The sequence below is a fragment of the Mustelus asterias genome, chromosome 1 (assembly GCF_964213995.1).
Source record: "Mustelus asterias chromosome 1, sMusAst1.hap1.1, whole genome shotgun sequence".
Classification (NCBI taxonomy): domain Eukaryota; kingdom Metazoa; phylum Chordata; class Chondrichthyes; order Carcharhiniformes; family Triakidae; genus Mustelus; species Mustelus asterias.
In genome coordinates this window covers 1279510-1306107 of record NC_135801.1, presented here as the reverse complement: position 1 = coordinate 1306107, position 26598 = coordinate 1279510, and the positions used below count along the sequence as shown (strand labels likewise).

The following is a 26598-nucleotide window of genomic DNA, read 5'->3' as shown; positions in this document are numbered from 1 at the left end:
CGGCCGATATATTTCCATGTCAGGATGGTGAGTGGCTTGGAGGGGAACCTCCAGGCAATGATGTTTCCATGTATCTGCCGCCCTTGTCCTTTTAGATGGAAGTGGTCGTGGGTTTGGAAGGTGCTTTCTGAGTTCAGGAACAGATCAAGAAGTTTTTAATTTCAGCCACGACCTCAACTTAATTCCCCTTCACACTGGGATTCTATGTAATAAATAGAGCCACAACAGTGCAGAAGGAGGCCATTCGCCCATTGGGTCTACACCGGCTACGATCCCACCCAGGCCCTATTCCCGTAACCCCACATATTTACCGTGCTAATCCCCTGACACTAGGGTCAATTTAGCATGGCCAATCAATCTAACCCGCACGTCTTGGAGTGTGGGAGGAAACCGGAGCACCCGGAGGAAACCCACGCAGACACGGAGAGAATGTGCAAACTCCACACAGACAGTGACCCAAGGCTGTAATTGAACCCAAGTCGCTGGCGCTCTGAGGCAGCAGTGCTAATCACTGTGCCACCGTGCCGCCCTGGTGATTATTGCTGATTATTTTGATACAAAAGTTGCATTTTGCGGTATTGTTGATAGAGCATCATGACATTCCCATTTTGCCACAATTACTCACTATTTCGAGAGGTCTGACATGGAGGGTAATGCATGCTCCAATTCGAGGCACCAACTACAAAAGCATTACATGAGTTGCAATGTTCAAATGTACTTGATGGTGTAATGTCCGATTGGCCAGCAGGGACATTTGTATGGAAACAATGGCACCTTTGACTGCATTTCTTCAACAAATGACCCAAATGTAGAAAGTAGGGGAAAAAAATCTCTCTAAATTCTGACGACAGGGAAGAAAACCAGAAAGTTATAGTACTTGCAAAAGCATTTGACTGACTAATTTAATCAGAGAATGGAGTGACCATGAAAATGGTGCACTTGAAGACATTTCTTCAGCAGTGGATATCAAGAATCTGATTGGCAATGGCGGAAGAAATACTGAATGCCGACTGAGAACAAAGATCTCTAAACAGAGCAGGATGGAGGATCACATGGTTCCTCTGACCACGAGACTATGCCCCATGGCAATCTCCACTCAGAATTTAACCCATTCATTTTTATTTGGTTAAAGAAATTGCAGTTCTAAAATTTGTTGCTCTTTTATTACAGGTACTGCTGGAAGAAAGTTCTTCCTAATCAGAAGCCTTACTGCAGCAAATTGTACGTCTGTTGAACTTCAGTTAAAACAGTGTCTGATGAATGGATGAGGACTACTCCTTATTAAGATTTTGAGAGATGGATAAAGCTACTGTGGCTACTAGTGATGCAGGAAGCTCTGCATGCCAAAGCTGTCATTTTGTGGGCCTCAGCACCCCATAACGTGGGGAGCCGGCTAAACTGTCTCAATGGAAGCGCTCTACTAGTCACTGATTCATGAACTCGCTGTTTACCACAAAATAGGAACAGGATCAGCAGAGAATTTGATGCCACTTCAACAATTCTTCTGCTCCGCACCAGAGCTGATCAAAGGAATGCATCTTGTATAAGTGCTCACAGAGCAGAAATAAAGGAAAAGTCAATCGTGAAATCCAAGTTGCAATATAGGTTGATTCAGCTGTTACCCACAGAAATTCCTCAATACCTTAAACAGCAAGACAAAGAATGCTTGTTCATGGACTCTCATTAGTAAAGACCACAACTTCAAAGGCTTATATTCCTTTGATTTCACTGGTGGGTTATAAATTATGCAGAAACTAAGAGAAGCTTTCAAAATGAGAATGTCAGGCCAAAATGATTAGTATTTTTAGCATCTTAAGTGTTTTGCAAATTTGGGCTTTCGGCTGCCTGATCCAACGGTAGAGGAAATTTGGCATGTCTGCTAGAAAGGATCGTGAACGAAGCCCACACAAATCCTTCACGCAAACCAGCCTCCCATCCACTGACTCTGTCTACACTTCCCGCTGCCTTGGCAAAGCAGCCAGCATAATTAAGGTCCCTACGCACCCTGGACATTCTCTCTTCCATCTTCTTCCATCGGAAGAAAGATACAAAAGTCTGAGGACACGTACCAACTGACTCAAGAACTCTGCTGCCATCAGACTTCTGACTTAAGCTACCATATATTAAGTTGATCTTCCTCTACACCCTAGCTATGATTGTAACACTACATTCTGTACTCCCTCCTTTCCTTCTCTATGAACGGTATGCCTTGCCTGTATAGCACGCAAGAAACAATACTTTTCACTGTATACTAATACATGTGGTAATAATAAATCAAATCATAGACCTATCCTGTTTAGATCTCCCTGGAGATATTAGACAATATTTGCATAATATTCAGTTATACCACATCAGGGCTGCATGGTGGCACAGTGGTTAGCACTGCTACTTCACAGCACCAGGGACCCAGGTTCGATTCCCGGCTTGGGTCAGTGTGTGCACGTGGAGTTTGCACGTTCTTCCCATGGCTGCTTGGGTTTCCTCCAGGTGCTCCGGTTTCCTCCCATAGTGCAAAGATGTGCAGGTTAGGTGGATTGGCCATGCTCAATTGCCCCTTAGTGTCAGGGCAATTAGCTAGGGTGAATGCATGGGGTTATGGGGATAGGGACTGGCTGGGACTGTGGTCGGTGCAGACTCGATGGGCCGAATGGTCTCCTTCTGCACTGTAGGGATTCAATGATTCTATCTTGAATACCGTGTGTAGTTTTGGCCTCCTTGCCTCAGGAAGGATGCAAATGTGTTGGACGTGGTTCAGAGGTGTTTTACTAGAAACATAGAAAATAGGTGCAGGAGGAGGCCATTTGGCCCTTCAAGCCTGCAGCACCATTCAATACGATCATGGCTGATCATTTGTGCCTGGAATGAGCAGGCTGTCTTGTGAGGAAAGGTTAGACAGGCCGGGCTTGTTTTTACCGGAGTTTAGAAGAATGAGGGATGACTTGATTGAAGTCTATAAGATCCTGAATGATCTTAAAAGGTGGACATGGAGAGGATGTTTCCTTTTGTGGGAGAGTCCGGAATTAGGCGGCACTGCTTTCCGACTGAAATAAAGTGAATTTATTTCTCTGAGGGCTGTGCAACTATGGAACTCTCTGCCTGAGAAAACGCTGGAGGCGGGGGGGGTCATTGAATATTTTTAAGGCGGAGGTAGACACATTCTTGTTAGGCAAGGTAGTCTGTCTGAGATTGGTAGGAATGTGGAATTTGAAACACTAACACATCAGCCATGACCTCGATGAGTGGCAGAGAAGAGTCGAGAGGCTGAACGACCTACTTCTGCTCCTGTCTCATAGGTTTGCAACAACAGGCTCTGGAGAAACTAGTTATGATATTTACCAACAGAAAATGTCAGGAGTTGGCAACTACTGCTAGCTTTTTCTATCTGCGTAAAACTGAAACCATTAAGCTCGCTATCCAGGTTTGTATTGTTTTCTAAATATAAAAACTGAATTGTTACGGCGCAGGAGGCCACTCGGCCCATTGTGTCTGCACCAGCTCTCTGAATGAACATTATGACAGTAAGAAGTTTAACAACACCAGGTTAAAGTCCAACAGGTTTATTTGGTAGCAAAAGCCACACAAGCCACACCGAAAGCTTGTGTGGCTTTTGCTACCAAATAAACCTGTTGGACTTTAACCTGGTGTTGTTAAACTTCTTACTGTGTTTACCCCAGTCCAACGCCGGCATCTCCACATCATGAACATTATGACTCAGTGCCATTTCCCCGTACCCCTGCGCATTGTTTCTATTCAAATAATCATCATTGAATTCCGCTTGAATGCCTCAATTGAACCTGTTTCCACACTTCCAGGGAGTGCATTCCAGAATTGAACCACTCACTGGGTGAAAACGTTTTTTCTCACATCACATTTGCTTCTTTTGCAAATCATTTTAAAATCTGTGCCCTCTCGTTCTTGATCCTTTTATAAGCAGAAACAGTTTCTCCCTGTCTGCTCTGATGAGCACCCTTGTGATTTTGAACATCTCGATCAAATCTCCTCTCCAAAGAGAACAGTCCCAACCTCTCCAATCTATCCTCATCACTGAAGTTTCTCATCCCTGGGACCTTTCTTGTAAACCTCTTCTGCACTCTTTCCAGTACACTTACATCCTTCCTATAGTGTGATGCCCAGAACTGTACACACTGTGCCAGCTGAGGTCTAACTATTGTCTTTATTTGATTCTATTCATTGCTCACCCGTGCCAGTGATCACAGTTACAAAGTTTTCCACTCCTTTGCCACGACCAAACTTTCTTTCTGCTAATGCAGCACAATTGCCATCATTGTCTACCCAAACAGGCAGGTGAAGAGTGTCTGAGATTGGTGTCCGCAGATCTACAGATGCCCATTCTTGAATAAGTTTGGTAGAATGAAGCACGACTCCTTCATTGTGGTTGACACGGCCACCAGTGGAGATGCCTGCAAACAGACAAATGTCATTAAATATCAGAACAGAGGGCTCAAAATATCATTCACCCCCACGCAAGCTCTTGCCCTGAGTACTTTCATACCTTGTAAATAAAACAAGTATTGAGTAGCAATCTAAATGTGTGTTGAATGGAACAATAACCAGTTAAATACAAATCAGAAGTGGAGTGTGGTAAGATATAAATACCTACATATTTGCATGATCTTAAATATAGTCCTGCTGGGCGGAACCCAGAACCATACAGGAGAAGAGTTGGTGAATGACACAAGAAAACTAATGACTGCTTCTAATCGCTGTAACTCCCCACAATCCCAAACATTCAGATTTACCAACTCCAAGAATCCGGCAGTTCAGCTTCACTGATTCAGCAGCCGCCTCAACACACAGCTTCAGAATCAGCTCAATTCTCTCATCGTAGGTTTTGGGATTGGACCGAATGTATTTCTTTACGATTTCACCCTGAAAAAAAATGTAGAAACACAAAACATCTGAAGCTTTTGGTCGCACTGCTTAATACCGGCTTAAAATACATGGGGGCAGCGAGTGAACACACTCTCAAAAGCTCCAAAATAACTGCAAAAAATCAAAGGGGGTAAAAAATTGAGAGAAAAGTCATTCCCAATAGAAATCCCTGTTTAAAACTGAGTTTTAGCATGACTTGTCAATTAATGACCTGAACTGAAAAGTGCTGCTTTATTTTTGTTTCCATGCTGTTCCTGCAAAAGCGCCAGGAACCATTAAACACTGATTTTCTCACCATCACCATCACCACGGCAACAACCCTACCCCCCCAGCCACTCGTTCCCGCTCACTGGCAACATCCTCTCTCCCATTGGCCTTCTTTACCACCCTCCCTTCCCACTCGGTATCTTTCTAACTCTCTGCTAACCCTCTCCTGAGATCCTGGGAGAAGGGAGGCCAGCTGGAAACAAGGAGGAAGTGAACAGAAGTGAGAGGGGGGCCGGCAATGAGAGCAGGAGCGGGAAGGTGGGGCCAGGCTGGTGAGCAGGAGCGGGAAGGTGGGGCCAGGCTGGTGAGCAGGAGCGGGAAGGTGGGGCCAGGCTGCTGAGCAGGAGCGGGAAGGTGGGGCCAGGCTGGTGAGCAGGAGCAGGTCAGCAGGGCCAGCGTTGCGAGCAGGAGGTCAGTGGAGGATGGAGCTTGGCGGACCAGCAGCAGAGTGAGCTGGTGAGTAGCAGAACGTACAACTATAGTTAGCAGTAATTGTAGAGATCTGGAAGGATACTGAGTGACTGTTACTTTCACAGTAGTGTGTATATTAGTGCCCCTGACGCTGTCTGGTATCTTACAGCTGGCACCATTAACTTAAATGACTCCGATTGTGTCTCTGTGAAGGACATTGTTCCACATGACTAGGCGCTATACAAATAAAGTATTAGAAATAATCACTGTCACAGAGGTGGCAAACACACACACAGGTGGACTGAGAGATCTGTGAAGAATGGGTAAGTCAGAGCATGCTAAATGAAAGGATTATTACCTTCATACTGACAATAGCCACCCGCAAATTTGTTCCCCCCAAATCCACAGCTAAAGCACTCTGCGTTTCCAAAATATGGTCAATGTCTTGGGAAATGCACTCTTTCACTGGTGGGAAACAAAACTTCTTCTGCAAAGGCTCATTCATGTCTATCGACTTCAGAAACTTCAATATCCGTGGAACTGCATTGCCATCACCATAGATCTTCGAGCTTGAAATGGAAAGACATCCATTATTACTGATTCATCAAAAGATTATTTTGCAGAAGGAGAACAATCAGCCTCGTTTCATCCATACAGAAGCAAACATTTGTAATCCCCCTCCCCTCCACTGAAGCAGTTTTACACCCATTACAAATATTTGGGCAAATTTGCATCAGTCTTCAGGCATTGGAACAGTCAGAGTATTTTTATCTGCAAAGAAATTGCGAAAGAATGCTAAAAGATCCTGTCCATGATTTCTTTAGAAATAATCTCAGGAACATGAAGCCATTCAGGCCATCATTCTAAACGCAGCAATTAAATCATTGTTAATCTATACGTTAACCCCATTCACCTGCCGTGACTCCTTTTCAATTGACCTCCAGATTTTTGGGGGGGGGGGGGGGGGGGGGGGGGTGGGTGGGAGCGGGGAAAGAAGGTTCTAGATTTCCAGTACCTGTGTGTGCAGAAATGCTTTTGGATATCACTCCTGGTCAGCCTAGCTCTAATTTTATTTCATTTTAAGCTGTCTTGCTCAAACCATTTGGAATGCAACTGACACGAAGATCTGGACTTTTCAATTTGGAATCCTGTCAGATTGCTGGTGGGAATAATGCAAGTTTAGGGAGAGGGAGACTGCTTTGTCCTAATGATCTGATCTTCTCCACTTTGTTTCATTATAATTACACCGCAGGCAACTTGTAGCATTTTCAGTCCCGCTCACGTACTTGGAATCAGGGTTCGAGAGCACGACAGCGACATCACCATCTCAGCAAAGATCCCAGGGCCCGCAGAAAGTGTTTCGAATAAAAACATGGAAAAAGAAAAAGCACCAAAATGCAGATAGGAAGACCAACCTTTAGTTTTTATGCGCTATTCGACCTCCTTTGCAAAATTAAATGGCAGCACTACAATAATGCTTCTAATCCCCATTGTTGCTAAGATAATGGGGACAGGAAATATAGTGAATGATGGATTCTCCCATTAATAACTTTTCACATTCAGTCTCTGCCAATGTTCCTGGTGGAAAATCCAGAAGAAATAGTGCAACTGTTCCATTAGACTTTTCCCACTCCCACCCAACTCAAAATTTGGGAAAATTAGTGGCCTGAATCCAGAATTGCAAAGTTCTGTCAGTTTAGCAGGAACAGAGCCCTGGAATCTTGGTCACATCTCAGCCAGGGGAAATCTTGCCCCATTATTATATTTTGGACAATGTCTAGAGTAAGATCTGAGGCCCAAGTTTAGGTTGAAAGGTAACAAGCAGCTGCATCCTCTCCCAAGGTAACTTGCTTGGCATTGTGGTGTTAATCCCTAAAGTCCAGCTCTACTGACTAGGACATGTTGTTTGGATACTTGACACCATACTGCTGAAGCAACTGCTCCATGCAAACTCAGTTGCTGCAGGAGGCTCCCAGGAGGACAATGGAAACACTCCCATATAGGTCAAACGTCCTCGCTGACTCAGGATATCTCCTGGCTTGTGACTGACAAAATGGAGAAAGCTTATTTGGGAACGCACTTGTGCATTGAAGACTTTGTAGGGAAGATGCAGAGGGAATGTCAAGGGACTAATGCACAAACCTCCAAACAACTCATCCACCCAACCCACCAAGCACCACCTGCCCCACCCGTGGCAGAGTCAGCAGATCGTGCATTGACTTATCAGCCATTTCCGAATCGACCAAATCAAGTGGAAACAAGTCATTCTCGATCCTGAGAGACTGCTTAATGAGGAAAAAGTAATACCAAGGGTACAGCTTTCCAAACTGAAGTTGCAGAGCGTGCAGGATTTTATTCTGACTGTCAGCATTCCGCACATGAAGAACGTTTTCACCTGAGGCAGAAAAAGAAAAAGCAAAACAGAAAATCAAGCCTGGTCCACAAATAAATCCATTTATCAGTTAATAATCGAGCCGACAGCACAGAAACAGATCATTCTATCCAACTGCTCCATACCTGTGTCTATGTTCAACCTGAACCTTCTCATCTCGCCCCATCAGCATCTCCACCCATTTCCTACTTTCTCGTATTTTTATCCAACTTCCCCAGTCTATGCCTCATTTACTCCCTGTGGTAGTGAGTTCTATATTCTAACCATTCTCTGGGCAAAGAAATTCCTCTAAAATTTCTTACTGGATTAATTAGTGACTATCTTATATTTATGGCCCCAGTTTTGCTACCCCAAAGTGGAATCATTGGCCTGTATCTTCTATTTCTCCTGTTCCTTCACTTTTGCTGGGTCAAAATCCAGGAACTCTCTCCCTAACAGCACTCTGGATGTACCCACACCACATGGAGTGCAGAGACTCAGCAACATCTTCTCAAGGATAATTTGAGATGGGTAATAAATGTTGGCCTGGCCAGCGACGCCACACCCTATGAAAGAGTTTATTAAAAAGTCTTCCAGTCAGCAGCAATTAATGCCACGCAGGAAGTTCTCACACAGCAAATGGAAACTGCCCAGTTACTCTGCTTTTACTGTTGGTGCTGGAGAGAGGAGCCACTAACCTTCTAATAGAATGTGGAAGTTTATCTTTCCATCCCACCAAAACCCCAATTAAACATCTCCAATGCTGCACCCATCATCACTAAGGAGCAGCCAAGATCATGCGCTCAATTTCTAGAGAGGGGTTTGGACAAAGATCTTCTGAATCAGGCTAACAACTTGAGCAAAGCTGACAGATGATGGGTTATTGAAGTGTTGTTTTATAACGAGTCCTTTATTGCCAAAACATTAACTATGAAATGAGAAATATTTTCTTCTGGCAGAAGGCATGCTCCTTCAAGACACTGCTGCATGGGAGGCTCTAATGGAGTTCAATTGTTCTTCAGAATGCACCCAGAGGAAGAAGTCACCCAGTCATCAGGTGAAGCAACAACATACAAGCAGCTTAAAGAGCCTGGGAATTAGATCCTGTTGCTGATAGCATCATATATTCTCTCCAACACTGCTTAAAGAAACCATTTCATACAGGAGAATCTGCCCACCACACTAATTATAGAATGATACAACACAGGGCAAAGCCCTTCTGTCCATCTTTGAAAGAACCATCCTGTTCTTTTCCAGTAATCTGAAAGTTTTTCCCTTTTGCGTATTTATCCAATTCCAAGTTAATACTGAATTACCTCCACACCTTCATCAAATCCCTTCCTAACCTCAGGATAACATCCCCCCCATCCATCTACATAACTGAAGTCTCTCATTCTCGGTGCTATAATAAATCTCCTGTGCCCTCTCGATATCCTTCTCAAAGTGCGGTACCCAGCATCAGGTAAAATACACCAACTAGGGAATAAACAGCGATTTAGCACCACTTGCTTGCTTTTATACTCTAAGTTTCCATTTATAAAATCCATGATCCCAAATAATATAAAAACAAGAGAATGCTGGAAATACACAATAGATAAGACTGCATGTGTGGAGGGAGAGAAGCAGAAATGGGATCCAGCAGCTATCACCAGTTTGTAGGAAGCACTAGACGGACTACAATGGTTCGTCCTCTCGAGTTTCAGTCACCTCCTGGAGTTTGTTTGAAGCTGATGGCCATTCTCTGGGACTCTGCTCCCCAGCAAATGGACAGGGAGAGAATAAAAGACTAAAGATGCCGGTTAAGGAACTGAAGCTGGCAGTTCTTGATACTGACCATAATTACCTAAACTGGTTCAGCTGTAGCACTTTGGCCTGAGCTAGAAAGGTTCAAGCTCCATTCAATGCTGAATGAGAAGTGAAATCTGCCTGTTCCATTCAATTAGATGCTATCTACATCTAAATTCTCTCTCTATTGCCCAATGCAAAGGTCCTTTAAGTAAGCACAAGCATTCAGGTCAAGTTGTTCTGTTCCAGATTTTACCTGTTTCTCTTCCAGTCTGACGTGTTCCCAGGTTGATAACAGGTGTGCCAAACGCACCTGCTTCCCGCACCCCACAACTACTGTTACCAATCATTAAACCGGCATGCGCAACCATCTGGATAAACTGCTCAAAGGGGATATGTTTCACTGCCCGGAAATTTGGATTCTGTTCAATTCCTTTCTTTCTCATCACTCGCACCATTTCTTTACTTCCTACAAGTGGAAACCACAATTGACAAATCAGCTTAAAGATAACAATATAAATTTAAAAACACATTTACAATACAAAGGCAGTATTAAATTTATAGATCATGATCTTATGGTATGTTTACTGGAAGCAAATTAATATTTAATACAAGTTATAAAATTTATTGATAATTCTCCAATTGTATGTTCATTTTGAAACCTTACGAAAAGATACAAAACTAAAATCCCACTTTTTGTTTGAGGGGCAAATAATTCAAGGATTAATATTCATGTCCTGAAATCAAGTGTTAACATAACTGGTTATACTAAAATAATCTGCAATAATCTAGTGTTCCAGACAAAGTTAGACAAAATGATCTTAAATATATTCTCTTCCCATTGTCCAGGCAGATTTAAACAAATCGGAAGTATGTTTATTTTGTTATATTGCAATTGTTTGGGATGTGGGTGGATGGGGCGAGTTCGCTGCAGTTCAAAGAATAAATTGGAATATTATTTATTCTCCAAATTCCTCCACTCTGCTAAAGACGCTGTTTCTTCAGCCACATTGTCGCTTCCCTCTGGAATTCTTCCCCTTGGTATCTCTGCCTCATCACATCCCTTTCTTCCTCAAACAATAACCTCAAGACCCTCCACTCTGTGCCTGACCCCTCGGAATACCTTTTCTTTGCAGCTCCTTCTACTCCCCACACTCTGCACTATCAAGAAAGGTAAGTGGTTGGTGTTGAATACAATAACTGAAATTCTTATAAACTTCAAAAGTGGGGTTTGATTTTATTTCTTTTAGAAAAACTAAGTCAGATGAGGACTTTGGCAGAATTATCTCCAGAAAAACACTGATGGCAATGAAGACTTGGCAGAAGCCTGCAGTTAATGTCAATGAGTATGGGAGAGCCCAGCCCAACTTGGCAAAGGTTTTGCGAGAGCTTGGAGTCCAGCCTGTCCAGCACTGAAGTGGTTGCCAACTCTATTCACACACTTGTGGATCCAGCCATGATGTAGTGTCTGATTGCTGACCTCATAGCTTCCATTCCAGCCACCCAACATCCGAATGTTGCAGGGGAGTTCAGGCTGCTCTTTTACTAGGTCAGCTTGCAGCATGGTAGCTCAGACCTCTGACATTACAACGTTATCCAGTGTAAGGGTCTTAAAGCTGCTCAACAACCTGCCCTCCAACAAAGATGCCAGCATAGGAGAGTGGCAGTGGCTCCATGAAGCTCAAACCTATTGTTCTTTCACTGGAAGAAGCATTCTTCCTCCTGCCTCTATCACTCTGTCAGCACCTTTGCTGTTGCCAGCTAGCCTGCTGTCACCCGTGCTGAGGTAACGCACTCAGCAGCCAGGTCTTGTTAAAAAGAAATCGAACCAGACAGTAAGGAATATGCCGGATAGATCACCAGAGAGACAATGAAAGTTGAGCTTACTCCAAGAGGGCATTTTATAAATTTTCAACTATTGAAGAGTAAAGTGGGTGAAGCATTTGATCTTTGAAACTGGCCAGCTGTAGGAAAGAGTCACTTTCAAACCAGTCTAATCTTAGATCCCAAAGAACATTTGCACATATTCGAGAGGGGTGTAGGTGACATGTCAACTAATATTGAGTCCTTTAAACATAGGATCATTAGAATGATTACAGCACAACTGGTGAGAGCAACTCAGCTAGTCCCACTCAACAACTGGTGAGAGCAACTCAGCTAGTCCCACTCCCTGCCTTTTCCCTTTAGCCCTACAAATCATAGAAACCCTACAGTGCAGAAGGAGACCATTCAGCCCATCGACTGGACTGTGGGAGAAAGCTGGAGCACTTGGAGGAAACCCATGCAAACACGGGGAGAATGTGCAAAATCCACACAGACATCTCTCTCTTAATGATCAAACTCTGAAATTGATAATTGAATTGGCCTCAAGTCATTGGGCTTACCCTTATACCCCTTTTTGGAAATGTATGTAACATTTGCAATTCTCCAGTTCCTGTATCTAAGGAGCCTTTGGAAGTTTATGGCCAATGTCTTTGCAATTTCCACTTTTACTCTGCCAGCATCTTCGTATTGGTTCTGGTGACCAATCAGCTTTAGTAAGAAGTCTCACAACACCAGGTTAAAGTCCAACAGGTTTATTTGGAATCACGAGCTTTCGGAGCGCTGCTCTTTCACTCACCTGATGAAGGAGCAGTGCTCCAAAAGCTCGTGGTACCAAATAAACTTGTTGGTCTTTAACCTGGTGTTGTGAGACTTTACTGTGACCACCCCAGTCCAACGCTGGCATCTCCATATCATGTCAATCAGTTTTAAGTACAGCTAGCCTTTTTAATATCTCCTCTTCATCTATTTTCATCCTGTTGTTTGAATTGGAACAAATACATCCTCAGGAGAATAAACATGCCTCACAGAGCAGTTTTTATTTTCTACATGTACTCGGGCTATAACACAAACAGTCTTGGGCAGTATTGAATTACATTAAAAATGTTAAAGTAGTACAAATTTGACTAGATGTGTTATTCATGCGGACTATGTTAAATGTATCAGCTGTATGTATGTTTTGAGCTGGCATTGAGGACAAATGTTAGTTTTGAAAATCTCATTATTTCAAATGATCATCTCAGTTATGAAATAAAATTGGAAGATTAAACAAGAAGTTGCCTGTTTGGTGTTTGATCTTGATTTTGTGTAGTGGATAGAGTGAGAAATAAGCTGCCCTCCACGCTCCCATGACTTTTCATACAACTTTAAGTTGACATGGAATTGTATTAAACTACATAAAAATGAAACATTTTCACACATACTTCACCACTGATTACCCTGTCACTCTTCAGTACCAAGTAAAATTAAATTAAATTCAATAGTTGGCACTAGCAGAGTTCATTAACCCTAACACTGGCTGTACACAGGGTCTCGCGTTATCTCACTCCACCCACTTCACAAAATCAAGATCAAAAATTCAACAGGCAAGTTCTTGTTTAACCTTCTGATTTTACCCAATTCAGAAGCACAAAGGATTCTGCCCAACAATTCCAAACGTAACAGCTGCCCAGTTTTAAATCACGTGCACATTCAAACACTCTCTGCCCACCTGCGTCAATATTCGGAAATAAAATCAACGTGCGTTTGCTGAATGTTATTAGAGCATCGAGTGTAAGCTCGAACATTTTAACGGAATGTTTAATGTTGGTGGTAACTGGATGCTGCAAAGCCACGATGTACTCTCGAGGTTTCACATCTTTGCCTACAAGAGAGAACAAATACATAATGTAGGAACACAGAAAATAGGAGCAAGAGTAGGCCATTCAGCCCTTCGAGCCTGCTCCACCATTCAAATCATGGTTGCTTATCTGCCTCTTGCACCATTTTTCCCACTACCCCATATCCCTCGATGTCATTAGTATCCAGAAATCCATCAAGTTTAGTCTTGAACATGCTCAGTAACTGAGCTGCCACAACCCTCTGGAGTAGAGAATTCACTACCTTCAGTGAAGAAGTTTCTCTTCATCTCAGTCCTAAATGGTCTGCTCCTTATTGTGAAACTGTGTCCTCTGTTTGTAGACTGATCACCCTGTCCACATCTACCCTGTCAGGGCCTGTAAGAATTTTGTAAGTTTCAATAAGATCACCTCTCACTATTCAAAACTCTCCAGAATAGGAACAGAATTCATCTCAAGACAGGACAGATGAAGTATTTGAAATTACGTTGGTACATTATACAATTTTATAACAGACTAGGTTAATTAGTCCCTGGGATGTGGGTATTACTATCAAGGCTAGCATTTGTTGCCCAGGTGGTGACAAGCCGCCTTCTTGAACCACGACAATCTATGTGGTGTAGGTACACCCACAGAACCTTTAGGGAGGGAGTTCCAGTGACAGTGAAGGAATGGTGATATAGTTCCAAGTCAGGATTGTATATGACTCAGAGGGGAACTTGCTCCCACGTGTTCACTGCCCTTGTCCTTCAACAGTGAATAGGGAATCAGTGAGGGGTCATCAAATTTAAAAAGTCACTGAAAGCACTTTCAGATAATTTCTTTTACACAAAGAGCTGCGAGACAATCGTTGAGGCAACTTTTCAAGGGATATGTTGTGAGAAAGAAAAGGAAGCCAAAAATGCAAGTTGCTTCTTTCCTACAAGAATAAAGCAAACAATTACAGGACACTACGGATTTATTTATCAGGAGAACTTTCACAGTGATTATTTGCAATTTTAATCATTTTCAAAAGTTGTAGAAACATTGAACAAGTTTCTGCCTCTGCCGTCTGTGATAAATCACGGGGTGGGACCAATGGGAGCCGGAGTCTGTAAACAAACACAAAAACATCAGCCAGTCATACTCACTTAGCCACGTCTGCAGAATGCTCAGGTAATCCTTGGATCCTGCTGTGAGCAACTTGTCATAAGATGGACAGCCAGACAACAGGATTCGATTATGATCCTCACACATGGCAATCAGATGCTGCTCAGCACTCCGAGTGCAGCACACATGATAATGGGCCAATTTGGTGATGGCGTGTCGGATTGAATCATCGATGGTGCCGCTGACCTCACCACCTTCCATGTGTAAAATCCGAATATTCATCAATGCAGCCGAGGTGGCCACTGCCAAAGCATCAAACCTATCTCCATGGACAATCATGAGATCTGGCTTCAGGCGGTTAAGCACATCTGGTAATTTCACCAAAGCAAGGCCGACTGACTCGACCATGGCTGCTTCATCCTCACCTCGAACTATCGTATGCAAACTTGTGTTAATATCAAAATCATCTTGTTCAATCATTCGATATGTATTTCTGGAAGAAAAAATGAATTCACATTACCAACACAGAATCAAGTTAGTTACAAGGTTCTCTTGCTTATTCTACATTGTTTTCTAACATGAGAATCCTCATAAGTGACAGCTCAGTTCAGTTACTCCTTGGCTTGAACTCAAAGTGGGTTCTCATTCCAATGCCCTAATGAAGAAGTGTTGCATTGCCCAAAGTGCCTTGCTCCAAGATTTATCCTGGTGCCACGTGCTAGTAAGTATAGGAATAGGAGAGTAGAGCGTGGCTGCAGAGATAGTGAAAATGGAAGGGCTTCTGACTCCTGGGGTATTGGGATCAGGTCTGTGGGAGACCTGATCAGGTCATGGCAGATGTGTTGCACCTGAACAGAGATTGAACCTTGCAGAGTGATTTGCTAGTACTATCGAGGAAGGTTTAAACCTGACCAGGGTGTGGGAACCAGGAGGTAATAGAGGGGAACAACAAGGTGCACAAAGAATTGGGAAAGACAGAAAACACTAGAAGAAGAAATAGTAAGATACAAGGTGGGGTCAGTGCAAGAGGGAATGCAATAAGGTATAAATTGGGTTTACCGTGCTTGTATGTATAACCAGTTTTGAACATGTTTTCCACATATGCATTGAAGGATTCCTTCACATTTGCAAAGACCATGCAGAACTTGCAATTGATAGCAATGCTGTGTCCATATGCTCATCTGACCTTGCTAACCAATGTTCCACCTAAGGAACAATAGATAATTTGTGCTGCAGCGCTATATCATGGTGATCTAGAGCCTCCATCATTGCAAGAACCAATATTCACTGAACAAATGAACTCAGTGACTCAGACAGCTGGATTCAGATTTAACAGCAGTGTGCGTGTCCATCCATGGATCACCTCTGGAGCCAGTTCTCTCAAACAACATTTCTGGGTTCCATGAGAAATGTATCTTTGATGGAATGACACCTAACTTCCTAACCCTTGTATATTTCTGAAATGTGGATGATATGTTAGCTATATTTAAATCCACAGCTGCATGTAAGAATTTCCTTCCGGGTATTAATGGACTTTAACCTGCTCTCAAATTCACATTTGAAATGAAGTTAACCGAACTCCCTTTCCCTGATGTACTAATTGAGAAAGGGTTCTTCACCACAGTCTACCGCAAACCTATCCCCACTGGTCACAACACGTGCTGGGATTCGTACACTTCCACTTGCGATAGGACTGGCCTCATCGGCAACCTTGCAAATAAGGCCCAAGTCTTTGCCCACCATTCAAACTGATGCTGAAAGAGGACACAAAGGCTTCTTGTGGGATAGTGCTACCCTGACTAGATCAGTTTGCACTGTATTTCATGCAAACTCATGAACGGACCAAAGGCCATCATCTTTGGCTCTGAAAAGTGCACATTGACTTCAGATTCCCCTGGAAGGGTAAGGGATCTCAGAAATCTGATCAATAGGTGAAGCGAGATGTTTCTCACTGTTACTAATGCACTGGCAACTTGAGCGGTACACAATGCTGCCATCAAGCCAAAAGACATTCTGCCTGTCACACAAATGAATAGTGTGGTATATGAATTTCAATGCCAGTGAGATGCTTGGTACGTAGGTCGTACTTCCCAAAGACCAGCGGATCGTATCAAACAGCGTGTCCCTTCTGCTGTTCACAATGGGCAAGATACAAACCCTACCCAATCAGCCCTTGATTTGGTAATTTCGGGTACTTTGTCACTGTCCCCCTCTCCGGGGTCTTACAGTGATTTTGATTTGATTTATTGTCACATGTATTAACGTACAGTGAAAAGTATTGTTTCTTGCGCGCTATACAGACAAAGCACACCGTTCATAGAGTCCACAGGGGAAAAGGAAACGAGAGAGTGCAGAATGTAGTGTTAGTCATAGCTAGGGTGTAGGGAAAGAACAACTTAATGCGAGGCAAGTCCATTCAAAAGTCTGACGGCAGCAGGGAAGAAGCTGTACTTGAGTCGGTTGGTACGTGATTTCAGACTTTGGTATCTTTTTCCCGACAGAAGAAGATGGAAGAGAGAATGTCCAAGGTGTGTGGGGTCCTTAATTATGCGGGCTGCTTTTCTGAGGCAGAGGGAAGTGTAGACAGAGTCAATGGATGGGAGGTTGGTTTGTGAGATCGACAGGGCTACATTCACAACCCTTTGTAGTTTCTTACAGTCTTGATCAGAGCTGGAGCCATATCAAGCTGTCGACACTTCCCTGTGCCTCAGAAAAGCAGCCAGCACCCTGGACATTCTCTCTTCCACCTTCTTCTGTCGGGAAAAAGATACAAAAGTCTGAAATCACGTATCCACCGACTCAAGAACAGGTTCTTCCCTGCTGCCATCAGACTTTTGAATGGACCTACCTCGTATTAAGTTGATCTTTCTCTACACCCTAGCTATGACTGTAACACAACATTCTGCACTCTCTCCTTTCCTTTTCCCCTGTGTACTCTATGAATGGTATGCTTTGTCTGTATAGTGCACAAAAAACAATAGTTTTCACTGTATACTAATACATGTGACAATAAATCAAATCAAAATCACTGGAAGACCCCGGAGAGCAGGACAGCAACAAAACCCCCTAAATTACCAAATCAAGGGCTGATTGGGTCTGTACCTTGCTACATTGGAAAGGATGCTTTCTATGGTGCATCTGTAAAAGTTGGTGAGAGTTGTAGCTGACATGCCAAATTTCCTTAGTCTCCTGAGAAAGTAGAGGCATTGGTGGGCTTTCTTAACTATAGTGTCGGCATGGGGGGACCAGGATAGGTTGTTGGTGATCTGGACACCTAGAAACTTGAAGCTCTCGACCATTTTCACTACATCCCCGTTGATGTAGACAGGGGCATGTCCTCCACTACACTTCCTGAAGTCAATGACAATCTCCTTCATTTTATTGACACTGAGGGAGAGATTATTGTTGTCACACCATTTCACCAGATTCTCTCTCTTTGGTGTCCCCTCTCCGGGGTCTTCCAGTGCTGTCCCCCTCCAGCCTCGGCACAAACCCTATCCATGGTGCAGACCCCACTTTCCACGTGGCTCAATATTGGTGCCAGTATCCATGAACCAGAAGTCACTCCTCCCACACCAGTGTTTGTGCTGCACGTTCATTCTCTAATCTTATTTGTCCTGTGCCAATTTGCTCAGGTAATCTAGAAATTACCTTTGAGGTTCTGCATCTTAATTTGTTGCTTAATTCCTCGTGCTGACTACACAGAACCCCGTTCCTCGCCCTGCCTCTATCGTGGATCATGACCACTAGCTCCTCCTCTTCCCACTGCAACTTTCTCTCCAGCCCCGAGCAAATGTTCCAAACCCTGGCATCGGGTATAGAACATAGAACATTACAGCGCAGTACAGGTCCTTCGGCCCTCAATGTTGCGCCGACCAGTGAAACCAATCTAAAGCCCATCTAATCTACACTATTCCAATATCATCCATATGTTTATCCAATAACCATTTAAATGCTCTTAATGTTGACGAGTCCACTACTGCTGCAGGCAGGGCATTCCACGCCCTTACTACTCTCCGAGTAAAGAACCTACCTCTAACATCTGTCCTATATCTATCACCCCTCAATTTAAAGCTATGTCCCCTCGTGTTAGCCATCACCATCCGAGGAAAAAGGCTCTCACTGTCCACCCTATCTAATCCTCTGATCATCTTGTATGCCTCTATTAAGTCACCTCTTAACCTTCTTCTCTCTAACAAAAACAACCTCAAGCCCCTCAGCCTTTCCTCATATGATTTTCCCACCATACCAGGCAACATCCTGGTAAATCTCCTCTGCACCCTTTCCAACACTTCCACATCTTTCCTATAATGCGGCGACCAGAACTGTACGCAATACTCCAAATGCGGCCGCACCAGAGTTTTGTACAGTTGCAGCATGACCTCCTGGCTCCGAAACTCAATCCCTCTACCAATAAAAGCTAACACACCGTACGCCTTCTTAACAACCCTATCAACCTGGGTGCCAACTTTCAGGGATCTATGCACATGGACACCCAGATCCCTCTGTTCATCCACACTACCAAGTATCTTACCATTAGCCCAGTACTCTGTATTCTTGTTACTCCTTCCAAAGTGAATCACCTCACACTTTGCCGCATTAAACTCCATTTGCCACCTCTCAGCCCAGCTCTGCAGCTTATCTATGTCCCTCTGTAACCTGCCAGTTCCCTCCGCACTGTCTACAACTCCACCGACTTTAGTGTCATCCGCAAATTTACTAATCCATCCTTCTACACCCTCATCCAGGTCATTAATAAAAATGACAAACAGCAGTGGCCCCAAAACAGATCCTTGCGGTACACCACTAGTAACTGAACTCCAGGATGAATATTTCCCATCAACCACCACCCTCTATTTTCTTACAGCTAGCCAATTCCTGATCCAAACCACTAAATAACCCTCAATCCCATGTGTCTGTATTTTCTGCAAAAGCTTACCATGGGGAACCTTATCAAACGCTTTGCTGAAATCCACATACACCACATCAACCGCTTTACCCTCATCCACCTCTTTGGTCACCTTCTCAAAGAACTCAATAAGGTTTGTGAGGCACGACCTGCCCTTCACAAAACCGTGCTGACTACCCCTAATCAAATTATTCCTTTCTAGGTGATTATAAATCCTAGGTATGCAAGAGTTTTCTGGACGTTTGGTCCTTGCTACAGAGAATAATATCAATCCCGCTCACTATACTGTCCCCTATTATCTCTATACTCCTAAGCGTTCTCCCCCACTCTAATGGCTTCCTGTACCAGTGCCATGATCAGTTAGCTCATCCACCTTCCAGCCCCCACTCTCATCCAAACAAGCTGAAAGAGCCTCAAACCTGTTGGACAAGTGCAGAGACTGACACTCCTGCACTCTGGATCCCCCTACCTGCCTCAACTTCAGTCACACCCTCCTGTCCCTGACCACTTTCCAAACCACAAGTTCCAATCCTAAGGGGTGTGACCACTTCCTGAAACATAGTGTCCAGGTAACTCCTGCCCTCCCTGATGTGTCGCAGTGTCTGCAGCTCAGCCTCTAGCTCAATGCCTCTGAACCAAAACCCCTGAAGCTACAGACACTTACTGCAGAGTTCGCCATGGATAATAGTTATCTAGGAGGGCCCACATGCTGCAGCCATGACACATCACCTGTCCTGCCATACTCCTGAACTTTAATTAATCACTTAATTATTTTACTCAATTATTAATTTACTTTAGATATTTATTAATCTTATCACAAATTCCAGTACTATTTTAAACCTTAGGAAAATATACCTTGACCACTTACCAGCTACTCACCAACAGCTTAAAGTTTATTATTGTCACAGGTAGGCTTACATTAACAATGCAATGAAGTAACTGTGAAAATCCCCTAGTCGCCACACTCCGCTGCCTGTTCGGGTACACTGAGGGAGAATTTTGCATGGCCAATGCACCTAACCAACGCGTCTTTCAGGCTGTGGGAGGAAACCAGTGTCCGGTGGAAACCCACGCAGACACGGGGAGAATGTGCAGACTCTGCACAGACAGTGACCCAAGCCGGGAATTGAACCCAAGTCCCTGGTGCTGTGAGGCAGCAGTGCTAACTACCGTGCCACTGTGACGCCCTTCAGCTAGCTTCTTCCCCTGTACCAAGGAGAAACCAATTCCTACAGGGTCAAAAATTTGGAAAAGGTAAAGGAGTACCTCCCACCCACTCCTCACTGAACCTCTTCAGCTCACCACATTCTGTTGAAAGCTTTTAGAAACAATAATGTCACAAATGTGTAGTGCTATCATGGGCTTTGTTAAAAAAAAAACTAACTATTTTTCAAGTGGGGACAATGAGCCTTTAAAAAGGGCTGCCAAAGGTAGCCTGACCTTTTACACTGCAACATTTGTCAAGCTTCTGACAGTTCCAAGAGGATTGCAAACAAACATGCCCAGATATGTGAAAACATTTGAAGTTCAATGTGCATTTCCACATGGGTAAACAGAATCATACTGACAATGGCTTCCCTGGAGATGTGAATAGTTCTTTCCTATCTCACCAAAGCTGGAAGAATGGGAGCCAGTTAAAGAACAAAGAACAATACAGCACAGGAACAGGCCCTTCGGCCCTCCAAGCCCGCGCCGCTCCCTGGTCCAAACTAGACCATTCTTTTGTATCCCTCCATTCCCACTCCGTTCATGTGGCTATCTAGATAAGTCTTAAACGTTCCCAGTGTATCCGCCTCCATCACCTTGCCTGGAAGCGCATTCCAGGCCCCCACCACCCTCTGTGTAAAATACGTCCTTCTGATATCCGTGTTAAACCTCCCCCCCCCCCCTCACCTTGAACCTATGACCCCTCGTGAACATCACCACCGACCTGGGAAAAAGCTTCCCACCGGTCACCCTATTTATGCCTTTCATAATTTTATACACCTCTATTAGGTCACCCCTCATCCTCCGTCTTTCCAGTGAGAACAAGCCCAGTTTACCCAATCTCTCCTCATAACTAAGCCCTTCCATACCAGGCAACATCCTGGTAAACCTCCTCTGCACTCTCTCTAAAGCCTCCACGTCCTTCTGGTAGTGTGGTGACCAGAACTGGGCGCAGTATTCCAAATGCGGTCGAACCAACGTTCTATACAACTGCAACATCAGACCCCAACTTTTATACTCTATGCTCCGTCCTATAAAGGCAAGCATGCCATATGCCTTATTCACTACCTTCTCCACCTGTGACGTCACCTTCAAGGATCTGTGGACTTGCACACCCAGGTCCCTCTGCGTATCTACACCCTTTATGGTTTTGCCATTTATCGTATAGCTCCTCCCTACATGAGTTCTACCAAAATGCATCACTTCGCATTTATCTGGATTGAACTCCATCTGCCATTTCTTTGCCCAAATTTCCAGCCTATCTATATCCTTCTGTAGCCTCTGACAATGTTCCTCACTATCTGCAAGTCCAGCCATTTTCGTGTCGTCCGCAAACTTACTGATCACCCCAGTTACACCTTCTTCCAGATCATTTATATAAATCACAAACAGCAGAGGTCCCAATACAGAGCCCTGCGGAACACCACTAGTCACAGGCCTCCAGCCAGAAAAAGACCCTTCCACCCTCTGTCTTCTGTGACCAAGCCAGTTCGCCACCCATCTAGCCACCTCCCCCTTTATCCCATGAGAGCCAACCTTTTGCACCAACCTACCATGAGGGACTTTGTCAAACGCTTGACTAAAGTCCATATAGACGACATCCACGGCCCTTCCCTCGTCAACCATTCTAGTCACTTCTTCAAAAAGCTCCACCAGGTTAGTGAGGCATGACCTCCCTCTCACAAAACCATGCTGACTATCGTTAATGAGTTTATTCCTTTCTAAATGTGCATACATCCTATCTCTAAGAATCCTCTCCAACACCTTCCCGACCACGGACGTCAAGCTCATCGGCCTATAATTTTCCGGGTTATCCTTCCTACCCTTCTTAAATAACGGGACCACATTAGCTATCCTCCAATCCTCTGGGACCTCACCTGTGTCCAGTGACGAGACAAAGATTTGCATCAGAGGCCCAGCGATTTCATCTCTCGTCTGAGATGAAATCGCTGGGCTGAGACATTTAAACGGTCACTTACCTTGGCCAAAAGGCAATGGATGAGATTATTCCCCCAGACCTGGGCTAATCCAATACCTAACAAGCATCATCTGATAATTGGGGATAGCAGCCATTTTTAGTTTTGAACTGTATATGAACAGCCATTTATGTGCAGAGTATTGAAGAGACCTCTGGAAAACAGCCACCAGCCCACAGCTCTCAGCTGAAGTGAACCGCACATGAGGACTCGGTTTATCTCTGCCACTGGAAATCACAAAGGAAGTTATCCAGAAATCACTGGCCTGCTGAGAAAGGAATCCAGGCAGTCTTCAAGTGCCACGCACAAGGAACCAATAAAATAAGGGGACCTTCACTTTGTACCTCCACCTCTCCTGACCCAAAGTTGCTGAGTCCACCTGCAAACGCAACCTCTGACTATTCAACTACTGAAGCCATCACAACTCTTCAACTTACAACCCTTCAGTCTGGACAGTTCACACTTCAACTCCAAGCCTGCAACAACATCTTCACGGACTGAACTGAATTTCAGCTTTATTAAGTATCTTTTATCCTTATCTTTGTACGTATTTCATGGAGTAACTTTATTTACTTTTACTGATGTAATCAACAGCACTGTTTTGTAATAACCTTTTCTGGCTTAGGACTAAAGCTTTGATGCTGGGTTATTTTTCAACTGAACCACTCAAATTAAAAGGGGGCCACATACACACAAATTTTAGCCCTTGTCCACTGAGGAAACACCTTTTACACGGGGTGGTAGTGATCTGGGATAAAATTAAGAGTCCTTTGGACAAATGTGGATGAATTACAGAAAATCAGCAAGGAATTGATAAAGGAAAATCATGTCAAACTAATTTGATTGTCGATCAGATAGCTCCTTTCATAGCCACCCAGTCCTGAAATTCTGGACACCACATTAGCAATGTGTACCATATAAGATGCACAGCGTGCAACTCGCCAAGACTCCTTTAATAGCACCTTCAACATCACAACCTTGTCTACTCTTATGACCTCAGATATCAGATGCTGAGCAAATCAAATCCCAGAGCGAAACTTGGTTTACAGACCATACCCTTTTTTGTATTCTGAAAACGAGAAGAAACATATTGATCTATAAAGAAGTTCAGTAACACTTTTGGATTTTAAAAATGGTAAGTAAAAGGCTTATTAACAAGAAAAGAAAACTTAAGCACGCAAGATTACAGTCACACAGTTAACATTAGTCTTATAAAACATACCTCCCAAAAGACTCCCTGTTTGGTCAGACCCACAAGTGAGCACCTTCCAAGCAACATTCCCTAATAAATACTTAACTATAAAAATCCAATATCACCCAAGACAAATATGCTGTTGCTTTAACAAAGGGAAAGCATTATAAATTACATATCAACTAATGAACAAAGAACATTACAGCACAGGAACAGGCCCTTCGGCCCTCCAAGCTCGCACCGACCATGCTGCCTGACTTAACTAAAACCCCCTACGCTTTCAGGGACCATATCTCTCTATTCCCATCTCATTCACGTACTTGTCAAAATGCCCCTTAAAAGTCATTACCATATCCGTTTCCACTACCTCCCCCGGCAACGAGTTCCAGGCACCCACTACTCTCTGTGTAAAAAATCTGCCTCGTACATCTCCTTTAAACCTTGCCCCTCGCACCTTAAACCTGTGCCCTCTAGTAATTGACTCTTCCACCCTGGGAAAAAGCTTCTGACTATCCACTCTGTCCATGCCTCTCATAATCTTGTAGACTTCTATCAGGTCTCCCCTCAACCTCCGTCGCTCCAGTGAGAACAAACCAAGTTTCTCCAACCTCTCCTCATAGCTAATGCCCTCCATACCAGGCAACATCATGGTAAATCTTTTCTGTACCCTCTCCAAAGCCTCCACATCCTTCTGGTAGTGTGGCAACCAGAATTGAACACTATATTCCAAGTGCGGCCTCACTAAGGTTCTATGAAGTGTCAACATGACTTGCCAATTTTTAAACTCAATGCCCCGGCCGATGAAGGCAAGCATGTCGTATGCCTTCTTGACTACCCTCTCCACCTGCATTGCCACTTTCAGTGACCTGTGTACCTGTACACCCAGATCCCTTTGCCTATCAATACTCTTAAGGGTTCTGCCATTTACTGTATATTTCCTATCTGTATTAGACCTTCCAAAATGCATTACCTCACATTTGTCCGGATTAAACTCCATCTGCCATCTCTCCGCCCAAGTCTCCAACCGATCTATATCCTGCTGTATCCTCTGATGGTCCTCATCGCTATCCACAAATCCACCAACCTTTGTGTCGTCCGCAAACTTACTAATCAATCCAGTTACATTTTCCTCCAAATCATTTATATATATTACAAACAGCAAAGGTCCCAGCACTGATCCCTGAGGAACACCATTTGTCACAGCCCTCCATTCAGAAATGCACCCTTCCACTGCTACCCTCTGTCTTCTTTGACCGATGTGGAGATGCCGGCGTTGGACTGGGGTAAGCACAGTAAGAAGTCTCACAACACCAGGTTAAAGTCCAACAGGTTTATTTGGTAGCAAATACCATAAGCTTTCGGAGCTTGCTGCTCCTTCGTCAGATGGAGTGGTCTTTGATGAATGAAGTTCTTTGACCGAGCCAGTTTTGTCTCCACCGTGCCAGCTCACCTCTGATCCCATGCGACTTCACCTTCTGCATCAGTCTGCCATGAGGGATCTTCACAGTAAGAAGTTTAACAACACCAGGTTAAAGTCCAACAGGTTTATTTGGTAGCAAAAGCCACACAAGCTTTCGAGGCTCTGAGCCCCTTCTTCAGGTGAGTGGGAATTCTGTTCACAAACAGAACTTATAAGACACAGACTCAATTTACATGAATAATGGTTGGAATGCGAATACTTACAACTAATCCAGTCTTTAAGAAACAAAACAATGGGAGTGGAGAGAGCATCAAGACAGGCTAAAAAGATGTGTATTGTCTCCAGACAAGACAGCCAGTGAAACTCTGCAGGTCCACGCAACTGTGGGAGTTACAAATAGTGTGACATAAATTCTGATTCTAGGATCGCATGATAAAGACTCAGGAGGAAAAAAGCAGAAATATTTATGTGAAATAGTGTGACATAAACCCAATATCCCGGTTGAGGCCGTCCTTGTGTGTGCGGAACCATTGTCACTCCCATTGTTTTGTTTCTTAAAGACTGGATTAGTTGTAAGTATTCGCATTCCAACCATTATTCATGTAAATTGAGTCTGTGTCTTATAAGTTCTGTTTGTGAACAGAATTCCCACTCACCTGAAGAAGGGGCTCAGAGCCTCGAAAGCTTGTGTGGCTTTTGCTACCAAATAAACCTGTTGGACTTTAACCTGGTGTTGTTAAACTTCTTACTGTGTTTACCCCAGTCCAACGCCGGCATCTCCACATCATGAGGGATCTTGCCAAAGGCCTTACTGAAATCCATGTAGACAACATCCACTGCCCTACCCTCATCAATCATCTTTGTCACTTCCTGGAAAAACTCGATCAAGTTCGTGAGACACGACCTCCCCTTCACAAAACCATGTTGCCTCTCACTAATACGTCCACTTATTTCCAAGTAGGAATAAATCCTGTCTCGAAGAATCCTCTCCAATAATTTCCCTACCACTGATGTAAGGCTCACCGGCCTGTAATTACCTGGATTATTCTTGCTACCCTTCTTAAACAAAGGAACAACATTGGCTATTCTCCAATCCTCTGGGACCTCCCCTGTAAGAGTTTTAACAACACCAGGTTAAAGTCCAACAGGTTTATTTGGTAGCAAATGCCATTAGCTTTCAGAGCGCTGCTCCTTCGTCAGATGGAGTGGAAATGTGCTCTCAAACAGGGCACAGAGACACAAAATCAAGTTACAGAATACCGATTAGAATGCGAATCTCTACAGCCAATCAGGTCTTAAAGATACAGACAATGTGAGTGGAGGGAGCATTAAGCACAGGTTAAAGAGATGTGTATTGTCTCCAGACAGGACAGCCAGTGAGATTCTGCAAGTCCAGGAGGCAAGCTGTGGGGGTTACTGA

At 43.9% G+C, this 26598-nt stretch overlaps 1 protein-coding gene across 2 annotated transcripts in view; it reads right to left on the bottom strand.

Moving 5' to 3' along the window:
• The window catches only part of gne (glucosamine (UDP-N-acetyl)-2-epimerase/N-acetylmannosamine kinase), a 57035-nt gene that overhangs the window by 14427 nt on the left and 16010 nt on the right, over nt 1-26598 (bottom strand). For both annotated transcript variants that reach the window (XM_078201517.1, XM_078201516.1), the window contains exons 3-9: nt 14517-14968; nt 13260-13412; nt 9984-10196; nt 7879-7966; nt 5930-6140; nt 4761-4890; nt 4200-4421 (exon numbers count right to left, since the gene is read on the bottom strand). In XM_078201517.1, coding sequence (XP_078057643.1) covers nt 4200-4421; nt 4761-4890; nt 5930-6140; nt 7879-7966; nt 9984-10196; nt 13260-13412; nt 14517-14968 — 1469 coding nt within the window. The remainder of the gene's footprint in view (nt 1-4199; nt 4422-4760; nt 4891-5929; nt 6141-7878; nt 7967-9983; nt 10197-13259; nt 13413-14516; nt 14969-26598) is intronic.